General features: G+C 43.3%; 1 protein-coding gene and 1 long non-coding RNA gene across 2 annotated transcripts; one reads left to right on the top strand and one right to left on the bottom strand.

Moving 5' to 3' along the window:
• On the bottom strand, positions 1-15,072 carry LOC115465530 (retinoic acid receptor responder protein 2-like). The gene is made up of 4 exons (XM_030196066.1): positions 14,826-15,072; positions 11,436-11,540; positions 8,559-8,657; positions 1-239 (listed from the first exon to the last, which is right to left on the bottom strand). Exons 1-4 carry the CDS (start codon positions 15,018-15,020, stop codon positions 87-89), a joined length of 552 nt encoding a protein of 183 aa, XP_030051926.1. The 5' UTR covers positions 15,021-15,072; the 3' UTR covers positions 1-86.
• Positions 5,589-22,532, top strand: LOC115465539. Its single transcript, XR_003941430.1, has 3 exons — positions 5,589-5,601; positions 6,005-6,011; positions 22,455-22,532. It is a non-coding gene; the product is annotated as an uncharacterized LOC115465539 (long non-coding RNA).
• The last annotated feature ends 283 nt before the right edge of the window (positions 22,533-22,815 follow it).

The raw sequence follows: 22,815 nt of genomic DNA, 5'->3' as shown, positions 1-22,815 counted from the left end.
CACAGTAGACAAAAAATAACTTTATTCTTCTGCAGATAAGACAGGTACTAATACATTCTCATTTGCTTTAAGCCTTAGAGTTTTTATTAAGAAGCATTCAGGACATCTTCTCTTAAAATGCCCTTATTGTGGTCCAAAGAAGGTAGTCCGGCCATGATCGATATCTCACCAGGTCGGTAACGGTCAGGGATTGCCCTCTTCACAGTTTCACAGCGCTGCTGTTGCTGGTTAGCTCTCCCCTATATTAAAGGCATAGTAATAAGTAAAGAACACAAAATAGGAAGAATAACCTACTGGTTAGATCAGTAGACTGAAAACTAGGCAGACCAGGCATACAGCCAACTGCTGCACTCCGTGATCTTCGGCAAGTCAGTTAACCATCCATTGCCTTGGGTACAAACTTAAATTGTAAGCCCTCTGGGGTCAGGGAAGTACCAACTGTACCTTAACATGATTCACCTTAAACTACTGGAAAGGCATGTTCAATCCAATCTAGTGCGATTCTTTTATTTATGGAACGCTGAATTTGTGGCCATTCCTTGCCACTCTGTCTGTACTGATCTAACCTGCTGCCTTGGAGTTACCCACAACAGTTCTCTCTTCTTTACCTTACCGTACTAAAACCATGAATAAAACCTCCTGAATATCTCTGTCTTTATTTGTAACAAAACTGCCAACACCTCAACTGTGACTACGTGACTTCCTTTTTTGACTACGGGAACTTCAACTTTACTACTCCCGCCCCCTTTTTTAACGGATAATACTCCATTTTCCACAGAGAAGAGATTGAAGGGGGCGTTGTATTGTTCAATAACTGAGCATAAACTCTCATCGGTGTATTATTTTACTCTGCTACACCTGAGATTGATCAAGACCCCTGAGGCAGGCCTTAGGGCCGAAACACGGCCGTGTCAGGTCGTTTTTTGAAAACCCTTAAGTTTGTTTGTTTGTTTGTTACATTTGTACCCCGTGCTTTCCCACTCATGGCAGGCTGAATGCGGCTTACATGGGGCAATGGAGGGTTAAGTGACTTGCCTGTGCCTGAAGTGGGAATCGAACTCAGTGCCTCAGTTCCCCAGGACCAGAGTCCACCACCCTAACCACTAGGCCAGTTGTTTGGTATTCCTCCTTGGTTCATCCTCACTTTTTTTTCTACATCTCACGGTGTGTGAGGTCTTTTACCTCCTTTTTTGCTGGTCAAGGAAGGAGTCATAGTAACAAAATGCACTTGTTACCACCACAGTAGCAGTGTACTACTATATTTACTGATCCTGAAGAGAAACTGGATTTGAACAGGTTGTCCTATTTTGTATTGGACCAATATAGAACCTCAATGGTCATGAAAACTCATGTATAGCATAATTCACTGGATAATTCTTATACTCTTATACTAATCAGAAGGTATTAGAGCCAGCAAAGAATCCCTGTAAACCAGTGGCTCTCAATCGAGTCCTTATAACACACCCAGCTGCTAAGGTTTAGAGGATGTCCGTACTGAATATGCATCAAAGAGATCTGCATACAGTGGAGCCAGGTGCATGCAAATGCATATTCGTTGTACATATTCTGAAAAAGCTCTGACTCAGTGTGACCCAAGGGCTTCACACCTGCCCCCAATGACCCCACGGACCAGCAAGGAATTTAGGTAGGTCAGGGGGACCTACCAAGATCTCGGGGGATTGTTGGGGGGGGGGGCTCATTCTGGAGAGGAAAGGGAGGAGCTTTAGGTATCGTGGGTTGGGGAGGGGCTCTTTGGGAGATGGGGATCGGTGGGGGGGAGCTTTCAGAGCCTACACTAGTTATGTGGGTCTTGGCCATGAAATACTAAAATCTAGATGGCTTAGCACCATTGATTGTACCAGGCTGCGGAATATTTCCCTTGGGAAGAAAGGTTTGATTCTTTTAAGTTTCCACATTGAGTGGAACATTTTCTTTACTATATTTTTCGCATGGCCTTCGAGTGTGAGATTTTGGTCAATTGTGACTCCCAGAATTTTCAGACTGTCTGAGACCGGAAGGGTGTAATCTGGGGTGTTTATGGTATTGGGTTTGTTTGTGTTATATTGAATTGTTAGCACCCAATTATTGTCACTAATTAGGTTGTTACTCAATTGCTGAGCCCCTCAAATCCCCCCCCAAAACCCACTGCCCACAACTCTACACTATTACCATAGCCCTAAGGGGTGAAGGGGGGCACCTACATATGGATACAGTGGGTTTTGGGGGCGGTTTGGAGGGCTCCCATTTACCAGCACAAGTGTAACAAGTAGGGGGGGATGGGCCCGGGCCCACCTGGGTGAAGTCCACTGCACCCACTAACAACTGCTCCAGGGACCTGCATACTGCTGTCATGGAGCTGGGTATGACATTTGAGGCTGCCATACAGGCTGGAAAAACAGGTTTTTCAAGTTCTTTTTTTTTGGTGGGAGGGGGTTAGTGACCACTGGGGGAGTCCAGGGAGGTCATCCCCGATTCCCTCTGGTGGTCATCTGGGCAGTTGGGGCACTTTTTGGGGACTTGTTCGTGAAAAAAAGGGGTCCAAAAAAAGTGACCCAAAATCGCGGTAAAACTGCCTTTCATTTTTCGATTATCAGCCGAAAGCGGCCATCTCTCCTCGACCAATAACCACGCCCCAGTCCCGCCTTCACCATGCCTCCGACACGCCCCCATCAACTTTGGTCGTTCCTGCGACGGAGTGCAGTTGAAGACGACCAAAATCGGCTTTCGATTATACCGATTTGGTCGCCCACGGGAAAAAGACGCCCATCTCCCGATTTGGGTCGAAATATTGGCATTTTCTCTTTTGAAAATAAGGTAGATAGTATTCTTATGGGTGTCTACATGTTTAGCGTGTGCTAATTTTTAGCATGCACTAAAAACGCTAGCACTCATTAGTAAACTGGGCCCTTAGTCTCTTTAAAATCTTCTTTAATCCACAGTACTATTAATACTCTAGAACTCTGGATGAAAATGCATAACCTTAAGTTGAACATGAAAAAAACAAATTTTGTATAAATTAGTAATTCCTTTGGTGAAGAAGAAAAAAGTATGGTGGTAAACAAAATCAATTATCAATTTTTGTCCTCCATTAGAAGTTTGGGTATACATTTGGACTCTTGGGGTCCCTTTCACTAAGCCGTTTAAGCGTCTACATGTGCCCAGTGTGCGCTAAAATGGAGTTACTGCACGGCTACCGAGTGGCCCTTGCAGTAATTTCATTTTTGGCGTGCATCCGCTACGTGCACACAAAAAATATTTTTCATTTTCTGGCATGCGTCAACTACGTGGCATTTGGCGCACATAGGTTGTTAATGCTCTGTTACCGCATGAGACTTTACTGCTAGGTCTCAGACCCAAAGTGGACGCGTCGCAATTTTCATTTTGCTACACGTCCATTTTCGGCAAAAATTTTAAAAAGGGCTTTTTACAGATGCGCTGAAAAATGGATTGGCGTGCGCATAAAACCCGCAAGCCATTTACAGCACACCTTAGTAAAAGGACCCCTAGATTATCCTTCAGATCACAGCTTAATATTTTGATTCAAAAATCTTTCTTTTTAATGTGAAATCTTTGTCTTGTACATAAATATTTTGAGCAAGAACATTTTCATTTAATAGTTCAATCTCTAGTTTTGAGCCTTTTGGCTTTTTGTAAGATCATTTGTACTGCTCTAAACAGCTGCTAAGAAAACTTCCATCTATCCAAAATATGGCTTTAAGCCTGATTTAGTCTTTGAAAAAAAAAAACTGACAGTGTTTCTGCTTTTTATGTGAAAGATAATTGGCTTGCTATATATGCAAGGGTACTATTTAAAATGTTCTATCTAATATGTAAGATTATCTATGGTCTAACTCCATTATTTATTTTATTTTAGTTTAGTTACATTTGTACCCCGCGCTTTCATTATATTTCTTAAATCATTTTGTGTGTCAAGAGAAGTCTAGGGTTACCAGAACTGTTACTTTGTTTACTTTTCCATTTTTAAGGAATATGAAGAGACTTAAATTATTTGTTAATTTATTTTCATTTCAGGCCATGGGATTGGATAAAGATGTTCAGATTTTTCTATTATCAGCTATAAATTATAAGCATTTTAGAAGTCAAATCAAAACATATTTATTTAGGAAATATGTACTGAATCCTATAGGATAATTATACTGAACAGACGAGCTTCAATGAATGCTTTGATTAGATGATGGATTCTTCTGTTAATGCTTAATATTTGCTGATGCAATTTATATAGAATCTGAATTTTATAGGGTAATTGTGTTGAGAAGAGGAATCTGAATGAATGTTTTAATCATACAATGTATCTTCCTGGTAATGTCCAGTACCTATTGATATAATCCTTATAGAACTGTGAGGTATTGGCGAAATATAAGATACACTGTTAACTTATGTTATGTTTTCTCTTAAACAGTACAAAGACTAGGGGACATTATATGGTAATGTTTTTAAAACAAATAGGAGGAAATATTTTTTCACTCAACGAATAGTTAACATCTGGAACACTTTGCTGGAGGATATATTAACAGCGGTTAGCGTATCTTGGTTTACAAAAGGTTTGGGCAAGTTCCTAGAGGAAACGCCCATAATCTGTTATTGAGATGGACATGGGTAAAGCCATTGCTTGCCCCAGGATTAGTAGCATGGAATATTGCTACTATTTGGGTTTCTGCCAGGTACTTGTGGCCTGGATTGGCCAATGTTGCAAGCAGGATACTGGGCTAGATGGACCATTGGTCTGACCCAGTATAACTATTCTTATGTTCTTATATAACCAGCAGAAGAAAGGAGGTATTGATGCTCCTCTATAAGTCATTGTTGAGGCCCCACTTGGAGTATTGTGATCAGTTTTGGAGGCCGTATCTTGCTAAACATGTAAAAAGACTGGAAGCGGTGCAAAGAAAAACTACAAAAATGGTATGAGTTTTGCGTTGCAAACCGTTCGAGGAGAGACTTGCTGACCTGAACATGTATACCTTGGAAGAAAGGAGAAACAGGGGTGACATGATACAGACGTTCAAATATTTGAAAGGTATTAATCCGCAATCAAACCTTTTCTGGAGGCAGGAAGGCAGTAGAACTAGAGGACATGAATTGAGGTTGAAGGGGGGCAGACTACTACTACTACTACTATTTACAGTACTAATGTCAGGAAGTATGTTTTCAAGGAGAGGGTGCTGGATATGTGGAATGCCCTCCCACAGGAAGTGGTGGAGATGAAACAGTAATGGAATTCAAACATGCGTGGGATAAACACAAAGGAATTCTGTTTAGAAGGAATGGTTCCGTGAAATCTTACCAGAGATTGGGTGGTGACGCCGGTAACTGGGAAACAAACAGGAGCTGGGCAGACTTCTACGGTCTACACCCTGATTGTGACTGAATAGATAGGGATGGGCTGGAGTGTAAATTTTAAGGGGCTTCGATATTAGCTTCAGAAATTAGTACAAGAACAGTACTGGGCAGACTTCTACGGTCTGTGCCCTGAGAAAGGCAAGGAAAATCAAACTTGGGTATACATATAAAGTATTACACACCATGTAAAATGAGTTTATCTTGTTGGGCAGACTGGATGGACCTTACAGGTCTTTATCTGTCGTCATTTACTATGTTACTATGTAACTGTAACAGTCTCAGGTGTTGGATTTGCTGTTTGAGTTTTATGTTCGTGTGTTGGGGAGGTAGTCAGGTCTTTGACAATGCCAAATAGTTTTTTGGTGTTCAAACAATTGTCATTTATAAGTTTGGAACAAAGTTTTTCTGATGTCTATGGTTTTCTTTTTATATGCTTTACATTGAAGCTTCCAAGGAGCAGGTCTCCTCAATGTGATGTTTTTAATTTTTATTGTGGCTAGCTTATCTAGTACTGAAGTAGCAAGTAAGTTTCAGTGAGGTTTCAACTTGGTGGATTCCAGTGGCAGGCCACTTTGTTTTTGGGCTATTGTCGACCAGAATGTCTCTCCATTGATTTTATCTCTTGATCGAATCAGTCTAGGAGAATTCCGGTGAATCAGTTTAGATAGGCATATGTTTGATACTGTTTCTAGTAGGTAATGGTCCAGCCATGGTACCACCCCCAAGGTAGAAGGATCTACCAGGTGTGGAGGGAATACACCCAAAAAATCAAGGGTGTGACCTTTTTTGTGAGTATGACCTGTGATACTATAGGATAGATCCCAGGATGACAAGAAGGGTTTAAGTTGGTTATATTAAGATGTGTGTCATCTTCCATGTGTAAGTGTAGGTCATCTTGATGACCCTGGAGAATTTGCAGAAAGGTTGCGTGATAGTTTCCAGTAGTACGGGTTCCACTTTAGGCCAGGGACCAGGTGGTCAGTAAATCAATAGTAGGCCAATTGAGTTGGAGATTGCATAGCATTAGTTCCAGTTTGGATAAGATTATAGATTTAACCATAGTAAGTTGAAGAAAACTCTTATAGACTATTACCAACCCCCATCTGGTTTTCCCAAGCAAGGGGGGTTTAAAGTTTTGTATCCTTGAGGACAGGAATGAGGGATGAGGGGACTGTCAGTTTCTGCCATCCATGTTTCAGCTAGTAACATAATACCTAGCTCTTGGGATACTATCAGATCACTCAGCAGTTGCAGGTTATTGCCCACTGATCTAATGTTAATGTAGTTAAATGGCACTGGCATGGTGGTCACAGCGGTGAGGTCTGATGGGGCATGCTTGATTGAATGGTGGTGTAGTCTGTCTTCCTGTTGGAGGAACGTGACTGTCTCAGTTTGGTCTTAACTATTATTTCAGTCTGAGTATGGAATAAAGAGGAGCAATCAGTGAGGCACTGATTAGTGAGGACATTACCCCTCCTGGGTTTATGATTATGCAAAGCAGTAGGTAATACTGGGATGTTTTTGATCGGTGAGTCATGGCCCATTGTGGTAGCCATGGTGGGAAGGCCGAGAAGAGGTAGTAGTAGCAACCAAGGCCACCGCATTATTATATGGAAGGTGCAATGTTATTTAGAAGAACAAAGAGTTGATTGCGGCCTGTTCGCTGGCTTCACACGTGAACAGTTGGATGACGAGAGATTGAAAAAAGTTTTCAAATTTTTACACGTTTCCTGCAGAGTCACATGTGAATTTGCCTGAGAAGGCATGTGAAAACAGAATTAAACTCAGGACTTATTCAGGGCATTGAGAGTTAGATTGTCATGGATACAAGTGAAAGTTAATGGTCTTAGGGGATTGAGGTCACTAAAGTACAAGTTCTTGGCCGTAAGAAGTAAGGTCATTGGAATGGTGACTGGAGATGTTGGCATGTTGGCAGGGACTATTAGCTGGGTCGTGTATAGAATTAGACAGGGTGGGAGCTAAGAATTGAATCATGTGCAGAGCTAAAGCTAGATCATCAGAGATGCAGACTTGGTCTAGGAGCTAAGATAAAAGATCCTGATGTGAGATATAAATAGGACTAAGATGGATAGTAATGGGGAGTTCTTGTGCTCTTCGTAAGCGTTCCAGGATGCGTTAAGGTCACTTGGTATATAGACAAATCCAAGATTGGGGTGGTGTTCAGGCATTCCAGGTTTGTCTGTGTCTTCTGCTTCTTGGAGAATTCGGGTGGCTCTGTGCACAGTGCTGTTTTTCGTAAGGTGTCTCCTTGCATCATCTGGATTGCCAACGCTGACCGCAGTGCCCAGGGAGAGCTAGTCCATGTTGCAGGAGAGGCCTTTTTGTTCCTTCATTGGTAAGCACTGCTGGCGCCATGAGCTCACTCGTGTTTCAGGAGATGCAGTCCTGCTCTTTCCAGGCTCTGATGCCACCAACACCACTCTGAGTTTCTCTGTGTCTGGTGCTCTGTGGTTTGGTGCCCTTTCCACAGATGCAATTAGGGATTCAGCTGAAGCTGCTCACACCACCTGCAATGTGCAGGTGGAGCTCATTTTCACTGGGGGGGGGGGGGGGGGGGCGCAGCTACTTTTTCCTCTGGGTAATGGGGGCACTGATTCTGCTCAGTTTCTGTGGCCCAGAGCAACCTGGGTTTGCTGGAGAGGAACTGTTATTCTTCCCTCTAGGCAGCGAAGGCACCAAAGACTCTCAGATCTTATGGCCTAGTGCAACATCTTCTCAATTATCTGTCAAGCTGGGCATCCCGTAGCTAGGTCTGCAGCACTTCCATTGTTCAATCAACTGGAAACTCGTGTCTGGATCATCGCCTGTAGTCGAAGAGGGTTCGGACAAGCAAGGGTGACAAGAGCATGTTGTGGCACCGTCTTCCAAGTCAGCTATTTGAAAACAAGCCTGCATTAGCCAGCAAAAGAAACCCAGAAATTCAATGCCGGCACCTGGACATGGCCCCAGCATTGAAATTCCAGGTTTAAGGCCGACGGCAGTCAGCAAATTCTGATCACCACTGGTTAAATATCAGGTCTGTAATTTATAGTATTTTATAATCTACCTGTATAGTACACACTTTGTCTAAACGCCACCCCTTTGTACACCCACCGGCAAAGTAAACACCATCATGTCTGCCTGGCTAACAGTGGTATGCAAATTTAGAGAAGGAATTAAAGAATGGTGGAAATCACCTTGGTAGGTGGATGTCTTGGAACACAGTCTGTAAACTCTGCTGCTGACTCCTCTTCCATTGCTCTATATGCAAAACAAGCAACACAGTAGAACACCCGCTAAAAAATATAGAGAAAAGAAAATATAGTAAATAATTAGTGATTGTACGTTCAGTCATAGAAATGAACATATATATAAATGAATCTTAAGGCTCCTGAGCAACAATTTCTAGATCACATCTCCTGAACTCTTCTGTTCCCTCTCACCCACTTGTCACTACCATCTCTTTTTGACACCCCCCCCCCCCCCCAATATATACACAACAGCAATGCCTTAAATATTACTGTGAGCCCTAAAACTTCAATACATCTATTGGGAAAACTGAACAAACTAAATTACTATAGATTGCTGCATTGAAAATTCATGCTAACAGAACAGCCTGCCTTGGTCAAACACACACAGAATACAAATACCAAATACAGAATAAGTTGCCTCAAATACAAATATGTAACATAGTAACATAGTAGATGATGGAGATAAGGACCTGCACGGTACATCCAGCCTGCCCAACAAGATAAATACAGACAACTGAAATCCCAAGAAGTCAGACCTTGCATGTAGAGCACCATCAGAAAAAGAGAGAGAGATGGATTTCCTCCTGTACTGTGCAAAATATGAAGATACCAGATGTCAGGGATAGTGTTGGGAGCAGAGTGAAACCAGGGCAATTGTCTGTAACTCCTTGGCCAGAAGGGGCATCGAGCCTGCCTGAACTCAAAGAATGCATATTCTGATACAGAGTTTTGGGTCTCTTCCCAGATTTCTGCCATGGACCTCAGTCCTACCTGATACCAGCCTTGGCAGTTGTACATTCCAAAGACTGACATTTTCTAATCACCAAATAGGAAATAAAATTATTGTGAAGAGAGTATTGGGCCAGATTCTATAAATGGTGACAAAAAAATCAGCAATTTTAAAAAAACAGTGGTATTTTATAAACCTCACCTAAAGTTAGGCGCAGATTATAGAACACGTGTAGCGGTCGTCACATGATTAAAATTTAAACCAGCTAAAACCTAGTGGAACCTCTCTCATCCCACGTAAATGCCCACATCTTATTTAGATGCAGATCGGGCATATTCTGTTAACACGGCATGTAATTTTCAGGAATGCCCATGACCTTCCAATGCCACGCCCCATTTTCTGATCTGTGCGTTAGAATGTATGTGGACCATTTTACAGAATACACTTAGAAAGTTGCACACGTAATTGCTTGTTACTGGCCAATTGTCGGTGCTTATTAGCTTTTTAAACAAATAAGGTCCGCACGCAAATCAGCTATGCATGCAGATGTGTGAGTACAACTTTAGTTGATGTTTATAGAATCTGGGAGATTGTGGGTGATTCATGAAAAGCAGGGGGAGGGGTTTCTTCATTTACAAGAGCCAAATCTTTTTGCCTGTGTGAAGAGATCGTGCAACAAGCCTCAGTTTCCCAAACCAGTATACAACTAGCCAGTGGCATAGCCAGGGGGGGGGGGTGCCAGGGGAGCGTCCGCTCCCCCAAATGGAGTTCTGCCAGCTCCGGCGCCTATTTTTTTCTCAATTTGTTGCATTGAAAATGTGCGCCAGCGCAAGTCCGCTCTTGCTCCCCCTGGGTCATCAACCTGGCTCCGCTTCTGCAACTAGCCAATGTTCATGCAAATAAAGCGAAAACCTATTTACATTTGAGGAGGGTATTTGGTGCCACATCCCCTTATGCTACATCTCGCAATTTGTTTAAAAAGTATCATTAGAAATCAAACAAAATAAAACATGGAAAAGAAAATAAGATGATACCTTTTTTAATAAAATAAAATAAAAAAAAAAAAATAAAAAAATAAAAAAAAAAAAATAATAAAATAAAAAAGGTATCATCTTATTTTCTTTTCCATGTTTTATTTTGTTTGATTTCTATTGATAACCTTTAAGAGTGGACTAACACGGCTACCACACCTCTCTATTAAAAGTATCATTGAAAGAACACTGCAGTATCCAAGTTCACAGAGATTTACACTAGGACGGCAGACAATGCTAAATAAAGGACGTCTTCCCTTTTTTATCCCCAAAATAAAAACAATAGAAAACTCTGTACAGAGTAAATGAGGAAAATCTTGGTGAGTAGAAATAAACCTGATTTCCCCTTTTTAGGCTGTAGATCATGGCTTGAATTATTCAAAATACTTCAACTCACATTTTTTCTGATGCTACAAAAACATGCATTTGATTCATCTCGAGGTACGGTATATTCAGCTCAAGAGTAAAAGTACTTCAGTCTAACTTTTTTTGCATATACCAGTGGCATAGCCACAGGTGGGCCTGGGTGGGCCATGACCCACCCACTTAGAGCTCAGGCCCACCCAACAGTAGCACACGTTTAGCGGTAGCTGGTGGGGATCTCAAGCTCTGCCAGCTGAAGACTTCCCCCTGATGTTAATGAAAATGCTACTGTCCATGATACCAGCACCTGCGCATGCTCAGTTTTCAGCGCATGCCTGCTGCAGACTGCCAAGGTGGAAAGAAGCATTTTCCTGCCAGCTGAGATATATTTCTGGTGGTGGTTGTGGTTGGGGGGAGGGGGGAGAGAACACTTGGTACCCACCCACTTCTTGCTTAGGCCCACCCAAAATCTGTTGTCTGGCTACGCCCCTGGCATATACCCCAAATTTTGCAGAACCAACCAAAGCTGTCTTTCAAATAAATGCCTTTTGGCCAGTAGAGTCATATGCCTGACTTCTTGGATGACTGCTGAGTCAGTCAGTGTTCACAGTTCCTGGAGTGAAGGAGGGTGGTCCAACATACAGCCTTTGACTAGTCAGATTGCTTCCCTAATACACTTCGTTTTCATGAGTCACTTACCCCGTTTCCTTTATGCTGACATCTATCTGGTTGGTAGCCCAATTTATTGCAATTTGTCTCTTTTATGGTGAAGGTAACTTTGACAAAAGTTCCAGTGACTGTGGCCTGTAGGAGAAAGAGTCTGGTTCTAGTAGCATACCATATAAACTGAGAAGGTAAACAATGCCATGATTCTATAATATTACACAGTTTTTAACAATTAAATCCTGCCTGCAAACTCATAACATTCCTTCTAAAAATAAAAGAGCCAGTTCTATATATTCATGAGAGCGATTTGCATGCACTGCCTCCACTGCATGCAAATCTCTCTCTTGAATATTCATTGTGGATATCCTGAAAACCTGACTGGTTGGGGTACCTCCAGAACCAGGTTTGGGAACCACTGGTATAATGGCTTCAGGGTGCACCTAAGTCATTATAAAATACTGGCAGAAAGCCAGGTTGGCATGCCAAAATGTAGGCAGCAGTGGCGTAGTCACAGGTGGGCCTGGGTGGGCCAGGGTCCACCCACTTAGGGCTCAGGCCCACCCAACAGTAGCACATGTTTCACAGTAGCTGATGGGGATCCCAAGCTCCACCAGCTGAAGACTTCCCCTTTATGGTAACGAAAATGCTACTCTCCATGATACCGGCACCTGCACATGCTCAGTTTTCAGTGTATGCCTGCTGCAGACTGCCAAGGTGGAAAGAAGCGTTTTCCCACCAGCTGGGATATTTTTGTGGTAGTGGGGGGGAGAACACTTGGTGCCCACCCACTTCTTGTCTAGGCCCACCCTAAATCTGTTGTCTGGCTACGCCCCTGGTAGGCAGGCTGACTTATGACAGGTCAATGGCTGGTGTAAGTGCACCATACAATGCATACAACTGATGCTATCCTATGAGTTGTGTGCATCGTTTGATGACACACAATGACTCACCCATTCTCCACCCACATGTGTGCCCCCTCACAGTTATGCACTAACCCCCTAACTCTATAAAAGTCACCAAAAATTGCACACACAAATTTGGGCATGGGTCCAATTTGCCCATGCAATTTAATTGAATAATGATTCGATTAGCATCAACACGCAACTATTGGCACCAATCAGATTCCACTGGCATTTAGGTGCAGAAATTTAGGTGTGGGATCTGTGCCTAAAATTTACACATGATCTGAAAAAGGGGCATGGAAATCGGAGGGTCATGGGCCTAATGGGGGGCATTTCCTAAAATTAACATGCGTTGTTATAGAATGTAGTCACATACGTTTGCACCACATTTCAGGTGCTGAAAGTTAGGCGGGATTCCCGGGCATGACTTCTATTCTGTAAACTGCACCTAACTTTAAGAGCGGCTTATAGACTAGCACTTTTTTCGGTGCTGATATTTTTTTTTCGTGCCATATATATAGAATCTAGCTCTAAGCGTCTCTGTTGTGTATGTCTACCCTTGCATGCATAACTGCTACTGGCCCCTCTGCTGTGCATAATTGCCACTATTCTGTAACACATATGCACAAGTGGCACCTAATATGAAGCACCAGTTCATAGAGGGGCCCTTTTACTAAGACATGTAGGGAACTACGCGCGTCCAACGCACGTCAATTTGGAACTACCGCCCTACCGCGTGCCCCTGGCGGTAATTCCTTTTTTTACGCATGTCTGATAGGAGTGTCTGAAAATATTTTTTATTTTCTACTGTGTCGTTTACCGGGCAGGGTACGCATGCTGACGATTACCACCCAGTTAACATGTCAGACCTCACCGCTAAGTCAATAGGTGGCAGTAAGGTCTCAGGCCCAAAATGGATGCATGCCAATTTTGCCGCATGTCCATTTTTGGACAAACAAAAATAGGCCTTTTTTGAAGGCGTGCTGAAAAATGAACCTGCGTGCGTCCTATACACATGGCTACAACAGCGCAGGCCATTTTTTTGGTGCACCTTAGTAAAAGGACCCCTGAACTTGCAAAAAAAAATAATACAAGAGCACTTATCATCTCCCATTTAAGGGGCGCTCTCAGTACACCTATGTTAAGTCTGCATTATCCAGTTAGTGCATGCTAATGCAGCCACACTAGCTGGATAATGCTTCCATGACCATTCAATGCCCCCCTCCCAAAAAATATTTAAAAAAAATAGCAGTGACAGTACACACTAAAATTTTTATTTGCAGTGTGCTCACACCTTTCAGTAGTAGCTCAAGGTATTCAGGTACTCTGGATATTTCTCTCTCAAGACAGCTCACAATCTAAGTTTGTACCTGAGGCAATGGAGGGTTAAGTGACTTGCCCAAGATCACAAGGAGCACTGTCTGGATTTCAAGCCCGGTGCTCTAACCACTAAGCCACTCCTCCACTCCACTAAAAGGCAAACTATCACAAAATACTTTAACAGGGGTCCTTTATTATCACAGTTATTGTGTTTTACAGAGCACGAAAGGGGAATTGTGATATGTGGTAGCTTAAAGGATGTAAGCTTGATTAATTTTTTTAAAGACAGAATGGCTAAAATTTATAGTGGGAGTGGGTGTAATAGGATGATAAATTCCTTTTACTTATAGCGTCTACACAAGCTTAACAGGCAGTAGCAACTGTATACACCGGGAGGTATATACTGATTGATAGGAGACAGAATTTTAGACAGAAATAGGACTCCTATTTATGAGGCCCAGTTTAAGCAGTTATCTTATGCGGTCAGGTGCTGAATATCGACAGTTAACCACATATGTTCCAACTGCAACCCTGGAACGCCCACAGGTTTTCACTGAATACACGTTTTTATCAGTGAATGATCCCAGAGCATTGTTTGCTAAATTTATAACAGCTGCACCAGCCAGGCTGATTTTGAGGTGTATCATCAGCTGGTCACTTACTGCCCCTGACGCAGCCGGTTATTCTGGCGAAACATGGCCATGTCAGGCATTTTATGTTGAACCTCTGGAGCTTTTAATTCAATTAATAAAGACTATATTCTTTTACAAGGTCTGCCTTTTCGTTTTATTCTCCATGTTGGATTTGGCAGACCTTTTGCCGTGTTGTTCACTGGCCACGCAAAGATAGGACTGCTATTTATGCGGCCCAATTTAAGTGGTCGTCTTATGCCGTCAAGTGCTGAACATCGACAGTTAACCACATACGTGCCGATTCCACCCCTGGAATGCCCACAGGTTAGCCAGTTTCAGCACGGGCAACAACTGCAAATATTCAGCGGCACTAGCCAATTAAGTGCTGCTGAATAGCGGTGGTTAGCCATAAGCAAGCGTGGGCAGGAGCCTCTTCTGACCTGTTGAATCATTTTGAATATTGGTCGGTTTATGTTTCTTTTCCAACATAATTTCTGACCTTACAGCATGAAATAAATAGATGATGACGACAGAGCCCCCCTCTCCCCCGAGCTTTTCCTCATACATACAGTTGCAGTAGTATTCAGGGTGTCCAACTCTTTATAAGCATGTATACTTGATCTCTGGTTGAAATTTGCCACTGCGAGGGCCACTGTCTTGTCCTTCAGTTCATGTATCCCGTGCAGTTCGATTTGTGTGGCTGTGCCTGGGACATAGCTGGTGACCCAGGTAAGGCACACAGCAAGGAATAATGCCTTCAACATCTTAATTCCTCAATACAGCTGAAACTATTGGAACACTTCTGAGTTCTTTCCTAAATATTACCTCTTGCTTATCCTAGTGAAGAATTAACTTATTATTCCGGGCAGTCACAATTCTCCTGAAGTACATGACATGCAGTTATGTACAGGTGCCAACTACTGCTGGTCCTGGGGGGAAGGAGGGGATTAAAGTTTAGCCATGTGGTTAAAACATTGACCTACAGGGTCAGGAGGCCATCTATGATGAAAATTTAAATCCTATCCACTGCCAGTAATCAGTGTGATCTTTGGCAAGCAGCTGAATCTCCTCATTGTAGTACTGTCTTGGCCGCCGATCCTGTGATACATTGCATGTCACCACGGATAAATTTTCAAAGGCGCACGTAATGGCCGCCCAGTGGAGCCAGTGGAGAGAAACAGTAATACCATTCAGAAAGCACAGAATAAGCAAAACCAAAAATCAAATGAGGGTCAATCACATTGCATAAGGAAGTAAACTGGGCAGACTGATGGATCTTAAATTCCTCACCTGCTGTCATAGTCCATGTTTCTATATATTTTTATTTATTTTATTGTAAACAGGTTAGAACACTTCTAACCCGCTTATAACCTAAGCGGTTTCCATAAAAACATACATATTAAAAATAACAAAATAGAATATAAACAAATCATCTTCCATCGACACACATAATATGAAGTGCTGCCATTGTGAACCCTCCAAACCTACGTTGCCCATAAAAAAAAATAAAAAACCTTGGACAAAAAGCTGTGGTTTTAACATTTTCTTAAATTGCTGAATACTAGAACTTATACACAACTGGCCTGGCAAATCATTCTGCATAAGTTTTCCTGCTATTGAGAATGCCGATGCTTGAGTAGCACTGTCAATACATATGCGGCGACTCTAGTCTACTTAAAGTAAGTAACGAACTTCAAAACCAAGCAACAGCAGACTAATCTCAACCAGTGTGTGTCAGGGGAAAGTCTCGTACTGTCACAGGGACATAATGTAATCTACACTACTACTACACATCATTTCTATAGCGCTACTAGACGTACGCAGCGCTGTACACTTCAACATGAAGAGACAGTCCCTGCTCGACAGAGCTTACAATCTAATTAGGACAAACAGGACCCGCAATATGGGTGAAGCCCTTTTCGTGACTGTTATAATCTTAGACAAAACCCCCTCCTTCCAAATGTGTTGCTTATTAAAGCATGTGCTCTCAAACTGTCAGTGTACAAATATTTTTTTAAACAGTTTTTTCACTTTTTTTTACATAATCACACTGAAAATGGCAGGCAAAAAGCAGTCACTTATCTTTAAGATCTGTCAACTCGCTGGACCCCGACAGGTGCCTGTTTCGCTGAAGCTTTGTCAAGGGATCTTAAATGGTTGCAGACATCTGCTTGACCTCTTCTTAATTGGTGGCATAATTTTTGGGTGGGCCTGAGGGTGGACTGAATGGGCATTTCCCCTCTGTTCCCCTCTCCCGAAGCAGTAAACATGAATACTTCAGCTGGTGGGAATTCCTTGGCCCTGCCAGCCGAAGAGTCCTTTCTGGAGCACCTTGAGGCCCAAGCAGTCTCATCCCCATGGCAGTCAGTAGCGTGTTTCTGGCCGACACCGGCATTGTTCCCCTTGCCCCGTGCATGCTCAATTCAACCACCATCCCCCATGCACGCATGTACAGGGATGCCAACTGAACTCAGCATGCAAGGGAGGTGAGGGGGGGGGGGGGGAGTGCTGGCGTCAGCAGCTGGTAGCATGCTGCTGACTACCTAAGGAATCAGACTGCTCAGGGGATTCCAGAAAGGACTATTCAGATGCCGGGGCCCGGGGATCCCCACCAGCTTCACCAACAATGTGTGGCACCATTAGGTAGGTGGGCCTGAAGTGAAAATGGGTGGGCCACTGCCCAACCGAGCCCACTCGTGGCTACGCCACTGGTCTGCAACCATTTAAGATCCTTTGACAAAGCTTCAGCAAAACAGGCACCTGTCGGTGTCTGGCGAGTTGACAGATCTTAAAGATAAGGGACCGCTTTTTGCCTGTTAAAAAAATATATTTGTACACTGACACTTTGAGAGCACATGCTTTCATAAGCAACACATTTGGAAGGAGGGGGTTTTGTCTATGATTATAACAGTCACAAAAAGGGCTTCACCCTTATTGCAGGTGTAGATTACATTATGTCCATGAGACAGTATGAGACTTTCCCCTGACACACACTGGTTGTATACTACAGTGAAATTAGTCTACTGATGCTTGATTAGCAGCATAATGCACAGAGGACACTAATTGTAAATCTAAACATTTAGTGAGGTCACATTTTTTCATGCGGATATCCACCTTTCCTTAATCATCATGATAGATTACAATTCAATACCATAAAAGTTCTTATGATACAATCTGAAAAGTGTATATATTGAAGTGTGATACAATGGCACTTTTCCTTTTCCTCCATTCACAGACTCCGGATGTCTGGGACCCTAAAGAAAGAAATATAATGAAATGTTTCTCAGTAGGGTAGTAGAGCCTGTGTGGGTGGTATATTGCAGTGGAATAGCATATGGGGGGGGGCTTGGGGAACTGGTCCCCTCCACTTTGGACTCAGGTCCCCTCCAGAACTGCAGCCTCCCTTTACTTTTGCTGGCGGGATTCTGAAGCCCCGCCAACCAAATAAATACAGTGCTGCTGCTCCCCTCCCCCTCCTCACGCTGCTTCCTTAATGAAGTTGGCAGCTGAAGGCACACTGATGACTTGTGTGTTAAGGAAACAGCGCAAGGAGGAGGGGAGCGGCTTGAGCACCTGTATTTATTAGGCTGGCATCCCCGCCAGCCACGTTATGTTTAGTGAACATGTGGGGTGGGGGTGGGAGAGAAGAGGAAGGAAGAATGCGTTGTCTCCTCCAGTCCACCCCTTGGCACCCCCAAAATTGGAAGGCTGGCTACGCTCTGGAATGTTGTATATATTTGTCTCAATGAGAGAGTGTATGTAAGTAACACTTTTACTTTAAATCATTTCAGATTTCTTCATTTTTCACTGTTACAGCCGGGAAGTGAGTTCCGCACTGGCATTGTGACATCAAACAGTGCTGCAATCATAGAGGGAACTGTGCTATTTGCTACACTCTGGAGTGCTTTAAAGCAAAGCTCTTACCTTAAGGGGTAATAGAGTGGAGGAGTGGCCTAGTGGTTAGGGTGGTGGACTTTGGTCCTGGGGAACTGAGGAACTGAGTTTGATTCCCACTTCAGGCACAGGCAGCTCCTTGTGACTCTGGGCAAGTCACTTAACCCTCCATTGCCCCATGTAAGCCGCATTGAGCCTGCCTTGAGTGGGAAAGCGCGGGGTACAAATGTAACAAAAATAAAATAAATAAAAAATTCTATAAATTGGCACCGAAATGGAGGTGCAAATTCTGAAATGACTGCACCTAAGCCATTATAGAATACAAACGCAATATTGCATTGGTGCGCCAAAACATAGATGTGCACACTTACAGCAGGTCAATGACTGGTGTAAGTTAGCGTGCCTAAGTGCACTGTGCAACACACACACCTGATAGCATTCTATAAGTAAGAGGTTCCCAATACATAGTATGCGAACCACTAGCAGGGGGTATGCAGCGCCCGCATGTCTCCCGCCCTCCTTCCTTCCTTCTCCTCCCGGACAAACAACAGCTCTCCTATCCCTGGTTTGTCTTGCTTGGAACACTGCCAGTAGTGGCAGCGCAGCGATTCAGCCAGCCAGCCTGCTTTCGGGCCTTCCTAGGCCACGCCCTGCCTCCGATGATGCAACCTTCTCTTTCCTCAGAAGCAGACCGGCTGAATCGCTGTGCTGTCGCTACCGGCAGCATTCCAGGCAAGTGAAAACAGACCACAGGAGGCAGAGAAAGGGAGAGGAGCTCCTGCTCGTTGTTGGGGGGAAGGCCAGAAAGGATGAGCCGCTGCTCAGTGGAGGGGTGGGACAGAGCAGGAGCTCCTGCTGATCAGGGGCAGAAAGGAAGAGAAGCTGCTGATGGTTTTGAAAATACTGATTTGGATATTTATGTGAAAAAAAATCCAAATAGGACTCGATATACCGCTTTTCTACAGTTTTTGCAACCACATCCAAAGCAATCTATCTGGGGCAACGGAGGATTAAGTGACTTTACCCATTGTCACAAGGAGCTGCAGTGGGAATCGATCCCAGTTCCCCAGGGCCAAAGTCCGCTGCATTAACCGCTAGGCTACTCCTCCACTCCACTGCTTTATGCCACTTTTTAGACATTTTTCTCCTTCGAAAATGAGCCCCATAGTAACATAGTAAGTGACGGCAGATAAAGACCTGAACGCAATCCAGTCTGCCCAACAGTCACACTCATTATCAATTCAAGATTAAATCAACAATGAACATGATATATACTTGATCACTGTCTTTCTTTGGTGTTTCTGGGATATAGACCATAGAAGTCTGCCCAGCACTGTCCTTATGTTCCAACTACTGGAGTTGCCATCAAACTCCCCTCGAGCCTATCTGTCTTGTCATTTGCGGGACCCAGACCTTAAAAGTCTGCCCAGCACTGTTCTAGGTTCCAGCTACTGAAGTTGCCGTTGAAGCCCCTTCCAGTAAACTGGATTGCCATATACAGAGCACAGACCTACAAAGTCTGCCTGGCATTGGCCTTAGTTCTTCACAGCCAGAGTTGCCATCGAAGCGTCACTCACACATCCACACACCTGTAGCTATTTAAGGTTTTTTTTAACACTATCCATTTTCTAAATAGAGATCCTCTGTGTTTATCCCATGCCTTTTTGAATTCCATCACCTCGGGAGGGCATTCCAGGCATCGACCACCATCTCCATGAAAAAGAATTTCCTGATATTACTTCTAAGTCTACCACCCTGCAACCTCAGCTCATGTCCTCTAGTTTTATCGTTTCCCCTTCTCTGGAAAAGATTTGTTTCTATATTAATACCTTTCAGATATTTAAAAGTCTGTATCATATCTCCCCTGTCCCTTCTTTCCTCTAGGGTATACATATTCAGGTCTTCCAGTCTATTCACATATGTCTTTTGGTGCAAGCCTCATATCATTTTTGTCACTTTCCTCTGGACCACATCTAGTCTTTTGGCAAGATACGGCCTCCAAACCTGAATGCAATACTCCAGTTGAGGCCTCACCAGTGACTTGTACAGGGGAATCAACACATCCATTCTTCTGCTGGTTACTCCTCTCTCTATGCAGCCTAGCATCCTTCTGGCTATGGCCACTGCGTTATCACACTGTTTTGTTGCTTTAAGATTCTTGGACACTATTACCGCAAGGTCCCTCTCCCTGACTGTGCACGTCAGCCTCTCACCTCCTAGGACATATAGCTCCCTTGGATTTCTACTTCCCAAATGCATCACTTTACACTTCTTTGCATTAAATTTTAATTGCCAAACATTAGACCATTCTTCTAACTTTTGAGGATCTCTTTTCATGCTTTTCACTCCGTCTGGGGTGTCTACTCTATTACAAATCTTGGTATCGTCTGCAGAAAGGCAAACCTTACCTTTCAACCCTTCAGCAATATAATTTACAAATATATTGAACAGAATTGGCCTCAGCACCGATCAGCACTCAGCTATTCACCTTTCCTTCCTTTGAGTGAACTCCATTGACCACCACCCTCTGGCATCTGTCCATTTGCCAGGTTCTAATCCTGTTCACCACTTTGGGTCCTAACTTCAGCCTGTCAAGTTTAAGAGCCCCCTATAAGGAACCGTGTGAAAGGCTTTGCTGAAATCCAAGTAAATTACATCTAGAACACATCCTCAATCCAATTTTTTGGTCACCAAGTTAAAGAATTCAATCAAATTCATTTGGCATGGTTTATCTTTGGTAAAACCATGTTGCCTTGGATCTCGTAACCCATTGGATTCCAGAAAATTCACTATTCTTTCCTTCAGCAACGCTTCCACTACTTTTCCAATAACTGAAGGGAGGCTTACCAGCCTATAGTTTCCCACTTCTTCTCTGTTGACACTTTTGTGAAGTGGGACCACATCCGCTCTTTTCCAATCCCACGGAACCTCACCCGTCTCTAAGAAGTTGTTAAACAAATCTTTAAGAGGACCTGCCGGAACCTAAGGGGGTCTTTTACTAAGGTGTACTAGCGTTTTTAGCTTGTGCTAAAGATCAGCTGGCGATAAACGCAGAGATGCCAACAGGAATATCAGCGTTTAGAACAAGCTAAAAACGCTAGCGCACCTTAGTAAAAGATTCTCTAAACTCCCTCAATATCCTGGGATGCATCCCATCCGATCCCACGGCTTTGTCCACCTTCAGTTTTTCAAGTTGTTCATAAACACATTCTTCTGTGAACAGTGCAATATCCACTCCGTTCACATATCTACCTTTCCCTGCCGATTGTGGTCCTTCTCCAGGATTTTCTTCCATGAACACAGAAGTATTTGTTTAGCATGTTCGCTATTTACTCGTCACTCTCCACATAGCCGTCCACAGCATCTTTCAGTCTCACAATTCTATTTTTAGTGTTCCTTCTTTCACTACTATACCTGAAAAAATTATTGTCCCCCTTCCTTACATTTTTAGCCATTTGTTCTTCTGCCTCTGCTTTCACCCAACGTATCTCCCTGTTGGCTTCTTTCATTTTCATCTGGTATTCTTTTCTGTGTTCCTCTTCTTGAGTTTTCCTGTATTTCATGAACCCGACCTCTTTTGCCTTTATTTTCTCAGCCATTTGGGCTTTTATTTACTCTCTTCACATAGTCAATAGCTATTTTAATAGCTTCTTTTTTTTTTTTGGTTACATTTGTACCCCACGCTTTCCCACTCATGGCAGGCTCAATGCGGCAGGCAATGGAGGGTTAAGTGACTTGCCCAGAGTCACAAGGAGCTGCCTGTGCCGGGAATTGAACTCAGTTCCTCAGGTCCCCAGGACCAAAGTCCACCACCCTAACCACTAGGCCACTCCTTTCAGCCTAGACCATTGACTTTCCACTTCTTGTATGTCCTCCCAACATATCAGATCTTTCTTCAGGTACACCCCCATTTTACAGAAGACAGCGTATTTGAAATCTAGGCCTTTAAGTTTGGAAGTGTCTGCCCTCCGCTCTAGCTGTTATATCAAACCAAACTGTTTGATGATCACTACTGCTTAGGTGGGCACCTGCTCTGACAACAGACACACTTTTCCCCATTTGTGAGCATCAGATCCAGTGTTGCTCCTTCCCTCATGGGTTCCATCACCATTTGTATGAGCAGAGCACTTTGAAATGCATCCACGATCTCCCTACTTCTTTCCGATTCTGCAGATGGAACTTTCCAGTCTGCATCCAGCAGCCTGAACTTTCACAGTAGTAGCACTTCCCCTTTCTTTCCCAACTTTTGGACATCTGCAACCAGATGTTTATCAAGCTGCTCCGATTGTGTTAGAGATCTGTAGACAACACCCATGTGGATAGAGGTTCCATGTTCTCTTTTTAAGGTGATCCAGATCACTTCTTCCTTTTCCTAGGCCCCTTGCATTTCAGTTGCTTTGATATTATTTCTCACACATAGAGCTACTCCTCCACCTTTTTGACCATCTCTATTCTTTCTAAATAGATTTTATCCTGGTATGTTTGCGTCCCATTCGTGGAAGTCATTGAACCATGTCTCTGTGGTCTGTGTGTATGACCTATAAATTCTTTAAACCAATTTAACACAGATCCCACCATTACTAATTCACTCAGCCTTTTTAACAATAATGAGTGGTTGACTGATGCTGAAATGTCAAACTGGAGCAATATAGCTTGCTTGTCCAA

This window comes from Microcaecilia unicolor, chromosome 1, assembly GCF_901765095.1.
Source record: "Microcaecilia unicolor chromosome 1, aMicUni1.1, whole genome shotgun sequence".
Lineage (NCBI taxonomy): Eukaryota > Metazoa > Chordata > Amphibia > Gymnophiona > Siphonopidae > Microcaecilia > Microcaecilia unicolor.
The sequence above is the reverse complement of the archived record's forward strand: the minus strand, read 5'-3'. Positions and strand labels throughout refer to the sequence as shown.